Below are 18,946 nucleotides of genomic sequence, written 5' to 3'. Positions count from 1 at the left end.
CGCTGAGCACTGAGGTTGGCCTTTGCCTCTCAGTAGTGGCTATCACAATTTCTTTTCCAGCTTGTCTCACTCTCTGAGTGTGTGGTGCATAAATCCAGATTGTAAGGCAACCACATTTAACAGCTGTGTTTGTAACCAGAATCATCTAGCAGAGACCATGCTATCTGAGATTTAAGCACAGCTTTCTCACGTGCTTCCTTCATTAAGATCCAGTCACCAGTACTGAGGTCATGGCACTGCTCCTGCCTTGGGCGTGGAGTCGCCAATTCAACTTGGTGGGACACAGACCATACCACATCAACCAGGCCTTTGTAGCAATCAAGAACCAAATCCTCTGTAATATTTACAAGTGCAGTCGCAGGCACAGCAGGACGACTCTGCCCATAAGAGTCTCATAACTGCACAGTCCTGTCCTCCCTCCGATACAGAATACTTCTCAAACTCATCAGCGCCAAATGGAAGAGAATCTGGCCTCTTTAGAGACGTGGATGTACACACTTTATCCAGATGGGATTTCAGTGTCCCTATTATCTGCTCCACAATGGCGGAAGACTCAGGTCTCTAACTACGGTGGGACCTCTGATCCACCTGCAAAGCTGCATACAAAAGGTTCATCACTTCATTCTTGGAGTGCCATAATGTGATTAAAGAGAAACCAGAATCACAAACCAGATGGGTTAATTCTCTGAGCTACTGTTTAAGACTTATGAGTTATGCCTCCATCCATCAGGAAACAGACAAAGCACACAAAATGTAACAGAGCCCATTACACACAGGCATCTCGACAAAGATGAGCTGTGTACAGTTAAAGGGACAGCCTGATCTACCTATATGGCTATTAAGGACTGCTGTTTTCTTTCCTGTGTTTATCTGACAGCATGTGGCACATTTGTGGCTTAACTCAGCTGCAACTATACAAAACTTGGGGTTAAATCAATATGTGCAAAAGAGATGAACCATTTCGTCTTGGCCTATGCGGGTAGCACCATGGAAGTAACGTATCATTGTGAAAACATTGAAGTGGACAACACAGCATGACCATCTACAAAGACCCACTCTACATCTTCGTTGTTAGTACACCTTGCCTTGACCCAGGTTGCCTGGTCACTTTATGGCACCTCTTCCTGCAATCTCCTTACCTCTTCTATTGTATCAGCAATGGTCAGCAAAATGCTTATAGACGTATCGTGCTCAAATTCATTTGAACAATCCCCATGGAAGGTGCAAGACCCAGGAGCACAGTACCTCACAACCTCGTTGGCATACCTATTGCCAGCTGTAACAAAATTGTTCCCGCTTTTTCGTGCTGCACACTTCTCAAATGCGACCTCAGCCGGCATTTGCAATGCATCAAGAAGTTCCACAACACAGTTCCCATTCCAATACAACACAATGGTCCAGCACTCGCCACAAAAAACAATAAATTAAGTTTTTAGAATCCGTTCAGTAGGGCTTCAAAAGTTCTTTATTCTTTTTCTTCATACAAAACGTAGCCAACACGTTTCGTCTAAAAGGACTTCTTCAGGGCAAGAAGTGGTGAGTCTGACTATGCTGGTTATTCTTTCAATCTCCACTTCCGACAGTAAAAAGTTCATTGATGGCAGAACCTTTAAGTTTCCATTTAGATTTTCTCCTATGTTGATAGTTAGTTTATACAAGATGATTCTTTGTTTCTTGGAATATGTTATCCAATAATCCAGTTGATACCCAGTAGCCGCCTCACTATTATTTATTGATTATCCTCCATACATTTGCTTCATGTATTGACAAGGAAGAAAGTTTTCGGAATGCATGTGAATTTCACGTCCAGTCTCTGTGGCATGTGGTATCCCCTTCGATAATGCGCCGTCGCCGTTTTCAAAAAAACATTTCCCATTCCACATAGGGGAGCCAGATGAGATCATGAAACCTCTCTGGGAACACAAATGCCCGAAGTCATGAACTATTTCAAACATGTACTGCTATCAGAATACGTTGTGCCCCTTGAATTGTCGAGACACAAGAGACTCTAGTAAGAGCAAACTGTTCACCCAACTGTGCAGAGGTTATATTATACAAACAGGAGGCTTCTATTATACCTTCTAAGGCACAAATGGCATATGCTGCTTTCAAAATCCCTCATTCATCTCTTAAACAAATGCCATCCACAAACACATAATCAAGCTCTCCCAAACCAAAGACACCAGAGCACACCTTACAAATGTTACTTTTATCCTACGTACATCAGGCACTGTAAGTATTCACCTTTCTCTGTTCAAAGTTCTGTAAGTGGTGTCACAACAAAATAGTCTCAAATTCGTAATTGCAGCTGTAAGGTAAATCCAAAGTCAATCTATATTTTCTTTAAATATACACAGCAGCCGACGCACGTTTCACCCTCCTGGGTTTCAAGGCTGCAAATTATACATAAAAACATAATTGCAGCAGCTTACAAAATACAATTATTAAAAAACCCCACTAAAATATTAGAGACCAATATTATAGTGAGTGTCAATTTAAGGTATAAGGCCACCAATCCCAAATCGGAAAAGATGCTTAGAGCACTCATAGTGGATCAAACACCCCATAGCCTCCAACCATGTGTTACACCAAAGAGAAAAGAGACAACACCACCATGTCTCCAAAACACCCAGTGCCCAGTTATATCAGTGTGATCTACCTCCAGACTTCATCAATTTTAAATGGGTATGTGGTGATGTATAAGATAAGTAAGAAGACCTTGTTAAATTCTCACCTCGCTATTGGAAAGTTATTCTTATGTCGCCAATTAGTTCAAATTTCATAATAAATATGTTGTAAAAGCAATTGCCTTTTTTAATTTTCCTGAAAATCAAGTAACAATATTTAAAAATTCCCCTCCAGTTATCGATTCGAAACCAATAACGTGATTCATTCTCGTAGTCAGGTAGCATATTTGCATCTTACCAAAGTATCACAGAATTCCTCCATTGAGTAACTGTTATTTCAGGTGTGTACCGTTAATTCGGGTATTTAATATTTCTCACGGAACCATATTAAGTTCCATCTAAAGGAAGCGAAAAAACAAATACCCATCCGTCAGCTCAAAACAGTTACATGTGGAGAAGTGTGGCTCACCGATTAGAGCGGCAGACCTTGAAGCAAAGATCTGGCTCGGGACCAGGGTTCAATTCCCGACGTGGGAGGGTCGTGGACCTCGGTCAAAACAGACTTGATAATTCTCGCCTCGGTGCCTACTCTAACCAGGGAACACACTTGGCAACTCTGGGCATTAAGCTTGCCTCATCTCTACAACGGCCCCCCACAGACGCCGGGGATGCCTGGTTTCACCTTGGAGATACCCAGAAAAAGGACCATCTCACAGGGAAAACCAGGATGGGTTCCCCAGCGGTCTTCAGCGCCAGGATACTCCATGGAGTCGCAGTGCGCTTTACAAGTACACCCACATTTATATAAATCTGGGCCTATAGTCCAAATGTTGGGTTGGTATTTAGGTCAACTCTAATTTACAGAGTTTCGGCTTACCTTGTATCTCGACGAGTCCCACAAACATGTCTGTATATCGACTTCTTGTGTCGCGCACGCATACGTCATCTTAGTGAGTTCTTTTTAACTCGATACTAACGGAAGTCAAAAGCAGACATCCCAATCTAGAGTCCCACTGAGTGAAATACCATAGTGGCCTTCTTGGTAATGTCAGAGCCCGAATACGTGAAAGCACTTCGCTATACCAATCACAAGGTATAACCCGTTAGTAGAGTATTGATATTGATAATAAAGTACACTTCATTGTTACAGTTCCGTCTAACATTTTGCGAGACGACTATCAATGGCTGTCATATCCCCAATGACAGTACAGTAATTCTCCTGACCTGTCTTAGTGGATAACTGATATATAATCAGTAATAGTGACTTCTAAAATATGTCAAAGTATGTAAGTAGAGAGAGATTCATTAAAATATGATGGACATTGTTAGTAGATACAAACAGTGCCAGTATAATGATTACAGTTCGTGCACGTTATGAGAAAGTAGAAAAAGTAGGTGGACACATGCAGGGAGTATTCCAAACCACGACTAGGTAATACAGTATCTCCAATTCCATATCATACGTCTACACTGAGAACACAAACCCACACAACCCCACTTCAATAATATCTTAAGTTGTATATAACAAGATAAATGACAATGTACACTAAGACATATGATATCATTCTGGAATTAGGGACTATTGTATGTTGATACGGTGTTCAATGGCAACAGGGCATACAAGATGCATAGTATTGATCTTCATCAAACAAATTAGTAACATTGACTGAGTTCATGATTATGTCATACATTCAACATCTTATATCTAACATTAAGCACTACAAACAGCTCTCAAACCTGAACCTCTTTTGGTATGTATATTCAGGAAACAAAGTACCTTATCCTAGTCACAAATTTCTCTTATTTGTTCTGGGTAGTTTTAAAAGTTCTCCTGTCTGATAACATATCCAACTCTAGATACCAGGGACAACAATTATAACAACTGAAACAGATCTTTATCCACATTTATACCCTGTTCCACGACTCTTAGATTAATTATCCATTTACTTTCCATCTGGTGTAATTTTGATGTCCTATTGCCGCCCCTCTGACTCAGCTGTGCTACACCTATACCATGAAAACCTATGTTCATAATTTCTGTGTTCCTATGTGTAGTATTGAAATGCACAGCCATAGGATATTGAGTAATGTTGTTTCTGATAGCTCTTATATGTTCTTGTATCCTCTCCCTGAGAGGTCTCACAGTGCTTCCAATATATATTTTGTCACAAATGCATTTAATGCAATATATTGTAAACTTCATATTACAATTGTTGAACTGGTTTATTGTATATATTTTCTCAGTATTGTATTTGAATATGATCATTTTGTTCATAGCAAAATAGCACACACTACAAATTCCACATTTATAAAAGCCTTTAGGAGCAGATGGAAGCCACATATTATGCTCCCTCTGTGGTATATAGCTCGGACAGAGTGATTGTCTTAATGTTGTACCCTTTTTAAATGTGATTGATGGTTTTAGGCCCACAATAGCATGCAGATTCAGAATCATTGATAAGTAGATGCCAGTGTTTGTTCAATATTTTGTATAAATCAGTACTCACAGACGAGTATGGTGTAATAAATTTGATTTTCTTATTATTTCTTGACTTGTTTTTATGCATACCTGTGAGTAAATTGTCCCCATTTCTCCTGGTTGTTTTTTGGCGGGCTTTTTGAATGATGTATTTATTGTAACCTCTGGCAGTAAATCTTTTTTCCACTCGATTTAATTCTTCATCTAATTTAGCTAAATCACTGCAGTTCCTCTTTGTTCTTATCATTTCCCCAAGTGGAATTGGTCTTATTTGGGAAGGAGGATGTGAGCTACTGGCATGCAATAACGCATTACATGCTGTAGGTTTCCTGTAGGGTACTGTCAGTAGTTTATAATTTTTTACCACAATTGTGATCTCCCAAAAATGAATCTCAGTAGTACTTTGTTCCTTAGTAAAGGTCAAGTTGAAGGGATTGTAATTTATGTATGTAAAAAATTCCTTTAGGGCCTCAATGGTCCCAGCCCAAAACATCAAAATGTCATCAATGTATCTTCCTAAATATAAAATATTTTCCATTAGGCTGGATGGACCTTCCCGGCAAAGATGTGTTTGCTCGAAGCGCCCGATATAGAGGTTGGTAAAAGAAGGCAAAAATTGTGCCCCCATTGCCACTCCTCTTATGTGACGGTACCAATTACCATTATGTAGAAAAACATTGTTATTAAGGACAAGTTTCATCATATCCAACAGCATGACTGAGTGCTCATATGTATGAACTGGTCTTGTGTCCAAAAAGTGTGGTATTGCATCAATTCCGAGTTTTCCTGGTATGCTCGCTAGATAGTGTCCTGGCACCCACTCTACATCGACGTTTTTTCTCAAGATGTCACATGTATCCTTGATGTAGGAAGGTAGATTGACTAATAGGGGTTGCAGATACAGATCAATGTATTCCGAAATTCTCTCCATCAGCGACCCAATCCCAGAGATAATGGGTCTCCCCAGAGGAAAAGCACCCCCTTTATGTACTTCTGGTAGCCAGTATATGCAAGGATATGTTGGCGTTTCATTAAATAGATATTTAAATTCCATGTCTGAGATCAAGTCCTGGTGATAGATCACACTGATATAATTGGGCACTAAGTGTTTTGGAGACATGGTGGCGTAGTCTCTTTTCTCTTTGTCTGTAACACATGGTTGGAGGCTATGAGGGTTCTTTGACCCACTATGAGTGCTCTAAGCTTCTTTTGCGATTTGGGATCGGTGGCCTTATACCTTAAATTAACACGCACTATAATATCGGTTTCTAATATTTGAGTGGGGTCTTTTAATAATTGTATTTTGTAAGCTGCTGCAATTTTGTTTTATGTATAATTTGCAGCCTTGAGGAAGCCCAGGAGGCCAAAACGCGTGTCGGCTGCTGTGTATATATAAGGAATAAAGATTGACTTTGGATTTACCATACAGCTGCAATTACGAATTTGGGACTTTTTTGTTGTGACACCACTTACAGAACTTTGAACAGAGAATGCTGAATGCTAACACTGCCTAATGCACATAGGAGAAAAGTAACATTTGTACGGTGTGCTCTGGTGTCTTTGGTTTCGAATGTTATCTGGACTAATTTGGTAAGTCCGGACGTTTGATACTTAAGGTGGATGAGTATCTGGCACCAAGGGAGCACCCGTAACCAAGTGAAATATATTTGTATAATTAATCTACGTGACGTAATGATGTGCAGATCTGTGTGTAGCATATCCACCACAGTTTATCTTTGAAAAAAAATATAATCATGCTCTACCAGAGGGTTATCTTGGATATTTGGTCTTGGCTTGGTACATAACTTGGTCATGGCAAGGCAGTCATGGTCAAATTCCTCCTCATTTTCATCATTAACAGGCAATGGCATCAAAGGAGCAGGATTTAGACAAGAATATCTCCACAATGTAATGTTTTCAGCAGCAAGTATAACCTGCTTGTACTTTGTAAGTCTACTCTTGGTCATGTGTTGTGTACGAGCGCTGGTAAGCAAGATCTCTACTGAATGAGGCACCGTGACGGTAAGAGGGTATACTATGACTATGCCCTCATTACACCTCGAAACATCTACTCGCAATTGCGAGTAAACTTTTATCAGGTTGCGCTATTTTTTAGCTTTCGCTAAAGGGGAGCAGACTTAGGCTGGAAAGGAACAAGTGTTCTGTAACTTCAGAAAGTGAATGAGCAAAAAAGATGCCATTAAATCTTGTTTTTATCTTGACGCATTTGCTGTCTGTTCAAGGAAAGAGGTCAGATGTCAGTTTTTCTTTTAACTAATTACTGCTTGGAAAATTAGGTTAATTTTTCTCTCTCATACTACATTTAGACATTTTTTTCAAGTGAGCTGTCTGAAGATATCAGTTATTTTTCTCTAACACATAACATTTAAATAAATGCAAAAGCATTGAAATTATTATTACATCAAGCTGCGGTTCCACTAGTCGTTACTAGGTGTCCCTCACGAGCCAAATACAAAAGCATTGAAACCCTTTCATGAAGCTGCAGTTCCAATAGTTCTAACTAGGTGTCTCTCATGAGTCAAATGCAAAAGCTTGATGTAATAATTTCAATGCTTTTGCATTTGACTCGTGAGGGACACCTAGTAACGACTAGTTGAATTGCAGCTCTTTGTTGAATTAGTTTGATATTGGATACTATGATATTCACTGCCCACTGCTAATCTCGTCCCATAATGCTTTGCAGGGCCTTTAGTTGGGATTGTATTTTTCCCATAACTGTTCTTAGGGTGGTCCTAACAGGATGGAACCACCACTGAATCGTTCAGCATGATATGCTCTTTGTGTTCAAGGCATCTGCTTGGGGTTCCCCCTAGGTTAGGGGGGAACCCCAAAATCATCACCTCTCTCATTGCCTGATAGTTTTCATTTTTGAAGTTCACTTTTGTGAATTGGTGAGATGCTTTTTAGCATGTACAGCTGCTTTATCAAAGCATTTGTGTGTGCAATTTAGTAGCTGACTCTGCTACATGGAGGAACTGAGTTTTTGCGTGAATTTCGTGTTTATAAGTGTTTTTAATGGAATGCGTAGTTAAAAAATCTCCGCTAGCGGAGCGGAGTTTATTGCCCTGGCCTAAAACGATATACCAAAAGGAAGCATTGGCTATTACTTACAAAATAATTTACCTTTATTTTCTGTTTTTAACAAAATTGCAGAAATAATACATTGACGGAGGTCGAAGCTAATTATCGTTTACAGCAGAAAATATTTGTACAATCGGATTGGAGCAATAAATGACAGTGCATTTTACTGTAAGGGTAATTACAAGTCTCACGCTTAGTGCATTTCATTCTCACTCTGCCTCCCTTCAGTCATGCCCCTGCTAGTGTCTGACTCATGCGGGTCACTCGCATCCAGTTCCGGATTCAAAAAGGCATTACACAACTCCTGCCATTCACTAAGATTCCATGCATCCACATCTGGAGCACGCTGACCCATCCATGATAGGGCGACCCTACGCCTCGCCAGCACCAACAGTAACTGCAACAGCTTGTAAGTTATTTTGCGTTTCTTGATGTGTCCCAATAAACAGTGAAAGCCTGTGGCCCTTTGCACAATCCCCACCTTATGGGACAAAAACTGGCTCACCGCGGGACATCTCCATGCTAAGTATAGAAAATCAGCCCCTGCCTCACCACGCGGTGGACAAGCAACTGAGCAGGTCGGGATAATTTGGTGAAGTTTCACTGCTGTCATGTAGGTACGATATATGATGGTAAAGTGTATCAGTTTAAAACTCGCATTACAGGATACTGTATGGGTAAGCGCACTTATGGCTGACCAAGTCTTGTCACCCAGGGGCTCGGCTAAGTTAGCTTCTCACGCCGCCCTTGCCCTAGGAGGGGGGCCAGTTGAATCCATACTCATTGCATTGTATGGGAGGGAGATCAGTCTATGCCCAGTGTCACAAGTGAGCAATATATATAAGGTGTGGGTGGCCTGCGGGATATCGGGATATGTGGGCCAGGTCACTGTGGCTGTTTCCATCAGACCAGTATGATGTAGATTGTGGCCCTGACCCTGCTCTAAGCCCCCATATGCCTGCTCATATGGAATGAATGTTTCACAGGGGTAGAGGTCAGCTAACGCTTTACGGCTCCCCTCCCTCCACGCCTGAAATGACATATGTGCCATCATTTCCCACACAGGGGCAAGTATCCATATGGGAAGCTACTTAAAAAATAAATGTATGTGGCCCCACTAGATATTACTCATAGGGCTTCCGCAACATAGAAAATGGTTCTGCCAAGTCACCCACTAATGCTATAAGAAGTCACAAGAAATATTACTTGCTTCAGACTCAATCACAAAGCAAAACCAACAAGTCAGTAAGGCATAAAGTATTCACACCATAAGTTTACCTGACTTGTGATTGGAAATGAGACTAGTGATTTACAGTAAATGTATGCCAGAAGCAGTAGCTCAGACATCAGTAAGGGAGAAAGTGAATTGGGACAGGTTATTAGTACACAGATGCATGCACCGTCAACCAAACAATGTCTGCCATCTTAGGTGAATCTATAAAAAGAGTTTTGTACAGCTTGACGTGTTAGAGTAACTAGGAATACTATTATCCTATATATCCTCACTACCCTTGAGACGTATCTTGCCCCCTCGCAGCTCCATGCCTCTCCAATCTGAACTTCAAGCCTTTCATCACATCCAGAAAATCACTGTTCGTTGGAACTTTCCCCTCAGTTCTATGAGGCATTGTGTTTATAATTCCAGGCAAATCATTCTTTTAGTCCTGATGATGATCCCTTTAATTTATGAGCTTTGGATTGAAACGTCATCGACATACTAAATAGTGCCACCGTCCTCCATTGTGTATGAAATAATGTGGTTACTATGTTCGTTAGCTTGTTTTCATTGTATGCTAATTTCAAGCTTTCAATGCTCCAGTTTTTACCTGTGTCCCTCTTTTTTGTTGTATGCTTATTAGTTGCTTGTTCCTTTGTCTCTTCAATCGGGTGTAGGACTGCGTCCCTTTGTATCTTCCCTCCTTTGATTGTTATAAAAATACTCTTATCTACATATTAAAAATCTTTGCCCGGCTGGGCATCGACACTTTATAGTACCCATCATGGTCTATATTGCATCTGTTTGTTCTTTAAACTTGTTTCCTAAGGACCATTGGTCTATATAATAATTGATACCCAGGGTCCTTAGTTACTCTTCGGGTTCGCCTTGTTTGTTCAAAATAGACGTCAAACCTTAGGTCATCAACCACTAACTGGCTGTCGCCTTTGGTAATGAAACTATCTGGAGCACCCTTGTCTGCAGTGATTGAATCCCCCTTCCCAGCATGAACACTGTGTAGTGAATACACTTAGTCTTTTTAATTGAAGTAAAGTATTTATTCGATGACTTAACCGGACATCACCACATGCATGTAGATCCACGGCACAGCAAGGAATAACTGTCCCTTACAACGTTAATGCTTGAAACTTAACAAAACAGGTGTAAGCTGTGCGAGATAACAAAGCGCGAGTCCAGCATTTTAAAGGGAAACAAAGTCTTGTTTCTGCTTGTCCTCGTGCTCTGCCCGGAAGGTCGAGTCACGCGAACAAGCAGAACACTTCACACTGCTCCTTCCATGTGTCTGTTAGTGCTCCAATAAATATCTTTAACTGCTCTGGGATTTGACTGAACTTCTGACAGATCCTCCTGGCAGAATATCATGGGCCAAAAAAAATTAGGAGCACACAAAGAAAGTCAATCGCCAAGAGACTTTAAGATCATATAAAGAAAGTCAAGTGCTAAGAGATTTCAGGAGAAGACACAGAATCTCATGGGACAAGAATCTTTAGGAGAAGAAACAGAATCTCATGGGTCAAGAATCTTTAGGAGAAGACACAGAATCTCATGGGTCAAGAATCTTTAAGAGAAGACACAGAATCTCAAGGGACAAGAATCTTTAGGAGAAGACACAGAATCTCATGGGACAAGAATCTTTAGGAGAACACCTAAAATGTAATGTCCAACTGATTTTTAGGCGCAGATGAAAAATGCCATGGATCAATAGACTGTAGGAGCACACACTGAATGTCATGGGCTAAGAATCTTTTGGAGAACACACAGAATGTTATCAGCTAAGAGACTGTAAGAGCACACTTAGAATATCGCACAGCCGCGAGGTGGCTGGGAAGAGAACTTCGAGAACAGAAACACATTTGAAAAGCAATAAAAGACACAACTGAGCATTCCAAAAAAAAGCACACAAATCGAGGGAGCAGTACGTCTTTAAATGGGTACACCCCAACGTTGCAACCATTGCCCCTTAGGCCACACACACTCAAACACAGACCTGCATTAGACACACACCTTGCAGACTGCATAATAGCACAGATGGTGATATTTACCAGCCCCTTCCCAAAGCTCCTCCAGAAGGACCTGCAAGCACAGCTTTACCTCTTTGGCCTGGAATGCATGGTGCAAATACGTATGAGAGAAGGTGGATGCCCACCAGAGAACAAGGTTGATGCAAAGAGCAACTCTTCACGGCTAAAACGACCACAATGTCTACAAAGATTGAGATTCTCCATGGACATCATTTGAGCTCACTTCCTCTGGAGGGAATATGGAAAGTTTACAGGCGTATCTCATGTTTGCATGGTGTGCCATTCTCAAAAGGCCATGATCTGCTCGTATGCGGAACTATGTACGAGTGAAGGAAAGCTGTTGCTGATGCTTCGGATTGTGTTGAGGTGTGATGTCCTGGATGTGCCACTGGTCTTGGTTGTACTTGGTTGTTTTCAGACCACATTTACCAAAGGAGGTATTTTCTGGCAGCCTTCGAGGGCACAGTATGTTGTATAGGATATGCTACCAGTATAAATCCTATGCAAGAAAGCACACAGATATCTCTGTATCATGGTGCAAAGGTTGTGCAAGATGCTGGGTAGCCTGTTTGTAAACCAGCACCGGAACAGGGAGCAGTCACAGGCCATTTTGAATAAATGTGCCTCTGCATGCACTGCTTGTTCCCCCTTGTGCAATGCCGTGCAGCAACTTTAGTTGCTGTATTGTGTTGGACTAGGAATAATACATCTACCCCTTAGTTTGCATGCCTTGCCTGTCTGCCCAGCCTTGATCCTCTCACTCTCCTGGTGCATCGCAAGAAGATATGATGCACCTTCTCTGCTCATGCAAAGAACTAACAAAGGAAAGGAGATCGCTTTTAAAACCACTTTTTAATCCGAGAGGTATTCACACATGGAGACAGGCTGTGCAGACATGTGTTGCACCCGAGGACACGAAGCTTAACTGCCACTTTGTAAAATTCTTGAAACAAGTGGAGAAGAAAATGCCTAGTCAGAACAGCAATACAGCTGACAAGGAAAAGTCAGACGCTGCTAAATAACTGCTTATTCCTTTAATGTTCTGTAAACATCAATTGGTTATAGTGTTTTTAAATGGTTATAATATTTTAAGAACTGATGACATGCAATGAGATTTTGTAGCAATGGTTTTAAGTAACTCTGCTAATTAAAATAAACTTGAAACTCTTAGGCAGTTGTTGACACTGACATTGAAAATTAATCTTTCTGTGTTATTTCTATCTACTTATTTCCCCTCACCTCTTCTACCTTAACCCCCCTCTCTCTCTTAACCTTTATTTCTTTCTCTACTTCTTTATGTTCCTTCATCCTTTCTCTCTATCTCAGCTCTCTTTACCTCACCTTTGCCTTCCTCTCAATATACCCAATACCTCACTCAACTTAATCTCCCTCTACCTTTGACTCTTGACCTTGTCCCTCTCTGTCATTGTTTGTGCCTACATTTATGTCTATCACTATCGATTAGATTTAATGGTACTTTCCCAACTTTTTTTCCATCTAAGCTTCCTGTATCGCTCCTCCATCTACTTCGCTTCTCACACAGCCTTTTCTCTAGCTTTACCGCATCTCCCTCCCCCGGTCTCCATTACCTTACCGCCTCTCCCTCGCTCTCAGCACTTTCTTTACCCCACCACTCACCTCTTATCTCCCTCTCTACCTTACATCTTTCTACCCCACCGCTGTCCCTATAACTGGCTAACCTCTCAATTGCATCACCATTAGTTCAGTACCTAACCTCTCAACTCTCCTTTCGCTCTTTCCACCTCTGTTCCCTTTCCTTCACCTAAATATTTTACTCCTTTCTCTCTTCCCACTGCCCTCTTTACTTAAACCTCTTTTGCTCTCTCTACCTAGCATCTCTTTGTTTTTCCTCATATCTCTGTCTTTACCTCACTCGAATGAACCTCTTTTTCTACATTACACCTCTCTCACTATCTCACCCCTTGGAGTACGGTACTACTCTGCAGCTCTGTGTACGTTCCTCTCTTCTTCTCTCTAGTTCTCTACCACACTCTAAAACCTTCCTATTTCTACTTCTCTTTAGCTTTCATTCTGCCTACCGCTCCTTTCTCTAGTTACTTTAAATCTTTGCCTACCTTTCTACATCATTTCTAGCTCCACTCATTCTCTTTACTTCATGTCTCTCGCTATACTGCTCTCTTTATATCTCTCATATATCCGGTACATCCCATTTCTCTTACTCTTTACTCAGCAGTGTCCCAGATAACTGTCAAGCAAGAGAAGTGAACACATATACTACCCTGTGTCCAACCCCCGCTGTGCACATCAAAGGCCAAGCACTTTGGGGGGTTGGCCAGGGCCAGGCCCTGCAGCCAACGCCTTGCTTGAATGGCTGAAGGCTGTGTGCAGCAGGGTTTGGGCACCACAGTGTGTTTTCTTTCTAGGCCTGGCCGGAGGTCATATGTCCAAACCACTGCTGTGCATAGTAACAGGCCATGTGCAGCAAAGGTTTAGGTGCCCATAGTGGGGTTGAGCACAATGCCTGAAATTAGATCATTTGAGATGCCATCATTGACGTCATCAACCATGTCATCAATCATGTCATTTAATGTGTCATGAGTGATGTAATATGTCCGGTGATAAGCAGTGCATGATGTGGGTAATTTTTAGTCTTTATCTGGTTTCAAAACCTAACTATAACGTCACTTTCCCTGTTCTTTTCAGTGAATTTCTATTGTTTTTTCAATGTAAGCTATGATCTCATTACTATGCCATCACTTCAACCTCCGTTTTTCTCACTGAAAAAAGTGTGTGCACACGCATGTGTGTAAAAGGGGACATAGGGCTTATCCTCCATAAAAATGATTGTCTGAAACTTAGTAACAACCATTGGAGGAATGTAATGTTACTTCATATTCATTTGCATCTTAACTACTTGCAAGAGGTTTACAGACTATGGGCCACTTTGTCCTTGAAGAGGAGTTGGCTATGCCATGTCGTGAAAGTGAAGTAAGACTGTAAACTGGTTTAGTGGATGAAGACAATGAGCAGTGAGGGTAATCCTGTTGCTTCAACAAACTGTTTCATCTTTTATTCGTTGAAATTGAACTGCAGTGGGTATTCATGAGGGTATTTTTGGTTTCAGGACACGGCTGGCCAGGAGCGGTACAGAACCATCACTACCGCCTACTATCGAGGAGCTATGGGCTTCATTCTGATGTATGATATCACCAATGAAGAATCCTTCACCTCAGTCCAAGACTGGTAAGGAAGCCATTGTCACTGAAGGTTACCTGCCACTCGCCTTTTCTGGTGGTACCTTTTCTGGTGGTCCTGCCTCTGCTTCACTGGTGCTCAAATGCTTTGTGTCTCCTCTATCGCTTCTGTGTCCTAGATGGCGTCATTGACATTCTAGTAGCAAAGTACATTATTAAACTTGTAGTGACAAGCTAGCCCCTGTGTATTTTGATACTGCAGAGACAAAGAGGGCAATGAATCATGTACGTCAATCCCTCATTTAGATCCAGTTAGAGACACATGAATTACATATTTCAATTTTGGTTGTATTCTTTAAAAAAAAATACTGTTTCTTTTAAATATTCCAAAATATGACTGAATAGAAAACATTGTAAAAAAGAGAAAGGAACCCACACTTCATTTCATTTCACACCGTTTTGATTTGGGATGAAAACAGATAAACAAAGCTTAATATGTTTATCTTGGCGATAAATTGCGCCGTTTTATTTATCAATTTTATCAAAAGTAGATATCACTTCAGTCAAGAGAAGTATCAATGTCTTGAACATACTCACCATGAGCGTACAACAAGAAACTTAAATCAAAAAGTGCATGATTACACAACAATTTGACGCAACATACAAAAGAAATTGTAAAAACATACAACTAATAAATAATATACAAAAAACATGTGCTATCATTTCACAAGACAAGGGGAATTGTCAACATATTTCTCCGTAACATTATTGTGAAATTATTGAATTTGACCAACAAGGAGCCTATCAATGGGTCTCCAATAAACAAAACAAAACGACCTCTCTGTAGAAATGTTTAAGCAGGCTTATAGTTCCTAGCAATTTTAACTATTTATCAGAACTGAGGACTTGATCCTGTCCGCCTACGCGTTTCGAGTTTGGGAGGTTTCTTCTCAAACTCTCTTCAGGGCCAACTGAATTCTTTTCCCCGTTTGTTAAACCTATTAATAAAAACACAAGAATTGTGGACACTCGTTACAAATTTCTCCCCTCAACCTGCTCTCGCCTTCTCTTATGTACAACTTTAAAATGGCACGTACCTCTGGGGATTAGAGGTGATTCTGTTCATCCAAACCACTTGTGTAGATTTGTAGGGTCTGTGCGTTTTTCTAAAAACCGGGAGGATTTTTATGAAATGCCGGTTGTAAACATTTATTTTAAAATTTACATGGATGGTAAACTAAACCAATATGCTCATACCTGAATGTGTGGTATAAGGTGAACCGATATTTTGCTGCAATTTTCCAATTTTAAAGGATGTTAGATTTTCACACGGATCACTGCAAGTAAAATAGGCTTATTACTAGCTTGTTTCAAAAGAAATTCCCGTGGGCTCTCAAGTGCTATATGGTATAAGCAGATGTTCACTTACTCTGTTTTATTCTGCTCGCCGAATTTCAAAGTCGCCTTAGTTCACAAAAAAGGGGACCGGGTTTGTGCCGGTAGCCCTTCTGGTGCGCCCTCCGGTGCCGTATTTCTGTTTGGAGAAACACGGGCGGTGATTAGAAGTGAATCAGGAACCATGTTTGTTAGTTCAACGGTGCGCGCGCTGAGTATTTTTAAACAAGCAGCGCGGCAAAACTATATGAGTCGATTTTGTGAGCAGGGGTTCAAAAGCAGTAGTGCTATTTAGAATAATTCTCAGTTCTCAGAGTTTACAACGCCGTGAAATACAGCGTGACAGCTGGTTCGCTTCTTGCAATATGGTTGTCATACCTTTCAGCTTTGCAGCGTTCACCACTTCCTCATTCCTTCACACGAAGTGAATGGGATTCTGTTCCCTCGGTGTCTCCAAGAGGACGACTCCTCCTTCATTGGCCAATCAGAAGTGGGATATTTTACATTCCCTCAGTCGAGAGCGATGTTGGGTTATCCTGACATTTACTTGCTGGCATGTTTTTCCTATATACAGTCTATTACAAGCGCATAGAATACCATAAATCACATTTTTGCTTTTGCAGTTTGTATGTAGGCTGTGTCTCCATTTTATGCCGTTATGGCAAAATTCATCTCCTTCTACAACATTGTTGCAGGCCACACAAGTACCACATTTGTGGTGGCCTGTGATCGGTTTGAGGTTCCATTTGGAAATTAGATCACTTTTGGGTTTTGGTAAAAAGCTATCTGCTCTAATGATTTGTTGGCTGATGCTTGGGTTTTTCCTCATGGCGAAAATCGGCTTTTTCAAAGGGAATTCTAATCCCTCCAACAGATGCCAATTACGCAGAATAATCTGTCGGAATTTGTTCGTATGCGCTCCGTAGGTAGTGACGCACACAAGTTTGTCCAACTCTTTTTTAGTTTTTGTTTTAAGCAATTCCTCTCGGGGGGTAAAGCGTGCTCTTTTTTTAGAGTGCTTAAGAAGTTTTTTAGGGTAACCCCTTTTGTTCAACTCATCACAGAAGGTGTCCGCGTGTACATTAAACTCATCAAGGTCAGAACAATTACGTCTGATCCTGAGTAGTTGACCGTAGGGGAGGTTCTGTTTCAAACCTTGTGGATGGGCACTCTTATAATGTAAGATTGTGTTCTTTTTCACCACAACTTTTTGAACAAAGTTGTGGTGAACTTGCCTCCTTCGGTACCTACAGCCACATCGAGGAATGTCATTCGGTGGTTACTGCAATCAATAGAGAATTTAATGTCAGGGTGTCTTGATATAGCACTTGAGAGCCCACGGGAATTTCTTTTGAAACAAGCTAGTAATAAGCCTATTTTACTTGCAGCGATCCGTGTGAAAATCTAACATCCTTTAAAATTGGAAAATTGCAGCAAAATATCGGTTCACCTTATACCACACATTCAGGTATGAGCATATTGGTTTAGTTTACCATCCATGTAAATTTTAAAATAAATGTTTACAACCGGCATTTCATAAAAATCCTCCCGGTTTTTAGAAAAACGCACAGACCCTACAAATCTACACAAGTGGTTTGGATGAACAGAATCACCTCTAATCCCCAGAGGTACGTGCCATTTTAAAGTTGTACATAAGAGAAGGCGAGAGCAGGTTGAGGGGAGCAATTTGTAACGAGTGTCCACAATTCTTGTGTTTTTATTAATAGGTTTAACAAACGGGGAAAAGAATTCAGTTGGCCCTGAAGAGAGTTTGAGAAGAAACCTCCCAAACTCGAAACGCGTAGGCGGACAGGATCAAGTCCTCAGTTCTGATAAATAGTTAAAATTGCTAGGAACTATACGCCTGCTTAAACATTTCTACCGAGAGGTCGTTTTGCTTTGTTTATTGGAGACCCATTGATAGGCTCCTTGTTGGTCAAATTCAATAATTTCACAATAATGTTACGGAGAAATATGTTGACAATTCCCCTTGTCTTGTGAAATGATAGCACATGTTTTTTGTATATTATTTATTAGTTGTATGTTTTTACAATTTCTTTTGTATGTTGCGTCAAATTGTTGTGTAATCATGCACTTTTTGATTTAAGTTTCTTGTTGAACGCTCATGGTGAGTACGTTCAAGACATTGATACTTCTCTTGACTGAAGTGATATCTACTTTTGATAAAATTGATAAATAAAACGGCGCAATTTATCGCCAAGATAAACATATTAAGCTTTGTTTATCTGTTTTCATCCCAAATCAAAACGGTGTGAAATGAAATGAAGTGTGGGTTCCTTTCTCTTTTTTACAAAGTATTTGGGCCCTTACCCCACTTCTGTCTGCATGGGCCAAACTCCTTTTGTTGAAAAAAATGAATAGAAAACATGGCACACGAGGTATACCCACTCTGGCCCATGTTATGAGAGTGCCCATTTTTGGTGCAGGATTCAAGAGGGCCCAAATCTGCATTCCCTGCCTGTAACCTCCCACCAAAACCCAACAACTATAAGTTTTCTCCCTGGAGTGGGAAATAACCACACAGACTTAGAGATATCAGAGACTTTTCAATATGGATTTACGTGATTCCGGGGGAAAAACAGGTGACAAATGGTGTGCTCATAGCCGTTGGAATACACAAGAGACGTAGATAGGGCCCAACACCTGGTAATATATCAGTAATAGGTCTCCCCAATGCCGCACGATTTATAACTCAAGTACCTTCTTTAAATATATTTTGGAAATTCAACCATTTTTCTAAATACATCAGATTATGAGTTCTGAACGTACATACATTGTTGTCTAAAATACACACGTTTCAATTTTGATGTACATATATTAATTAGACCAAGCAAAAGCTTCTAATTTGGTAGGTTGGTTTGCACACAGGGGAGCTACATACAGGTGGC

The 18,946-nt window shown here is 40.7% G+C and overlaps 1 protein-coding gene across 1 annotated transcript in view; it reads left to right on the top strand.

Moving 5' to 3' along the window:
- Positions 1 to 18,946, top strand: part of RAB3B (RAB3B, member RAS oncogene family) — an 821,272-nt gene that overhangs the window by 658,315 nt on the left and 144,011 nt on the right. The window contains exon 3 of the mRNA XM_086936190.1: positions 14,573 to 14,691. Within this exon, the coding sequence (XP_086792316.1) occupies positions 14,573 to 14,691 (119 nt within the window). The remainder of the gene's footprint in view (positions 1 to 14,572; positions 14,692 to 18,946) is intronic.

Source organism: Lissotriton vulgaris, chromosome 1_1 (assembly GCF_964263255.1).
Source record: "Lissotriton vulgaris chromosome 1_1, aLisVul1.2, whole genome shotgun sequence".
In the NCBI taxonomy this organism is placed as follows: Eukaryota; Metazoa; Chordata; class Amphibia; order Caudata; family Salamandridae; genus Lissotriton; species Lissotriton vulgaris.
The sequence above is the reverse complement of the archived record's forward strand: the minus strand, read 5'-3'. Positions and strand labels throughout refer to the sequence as shown.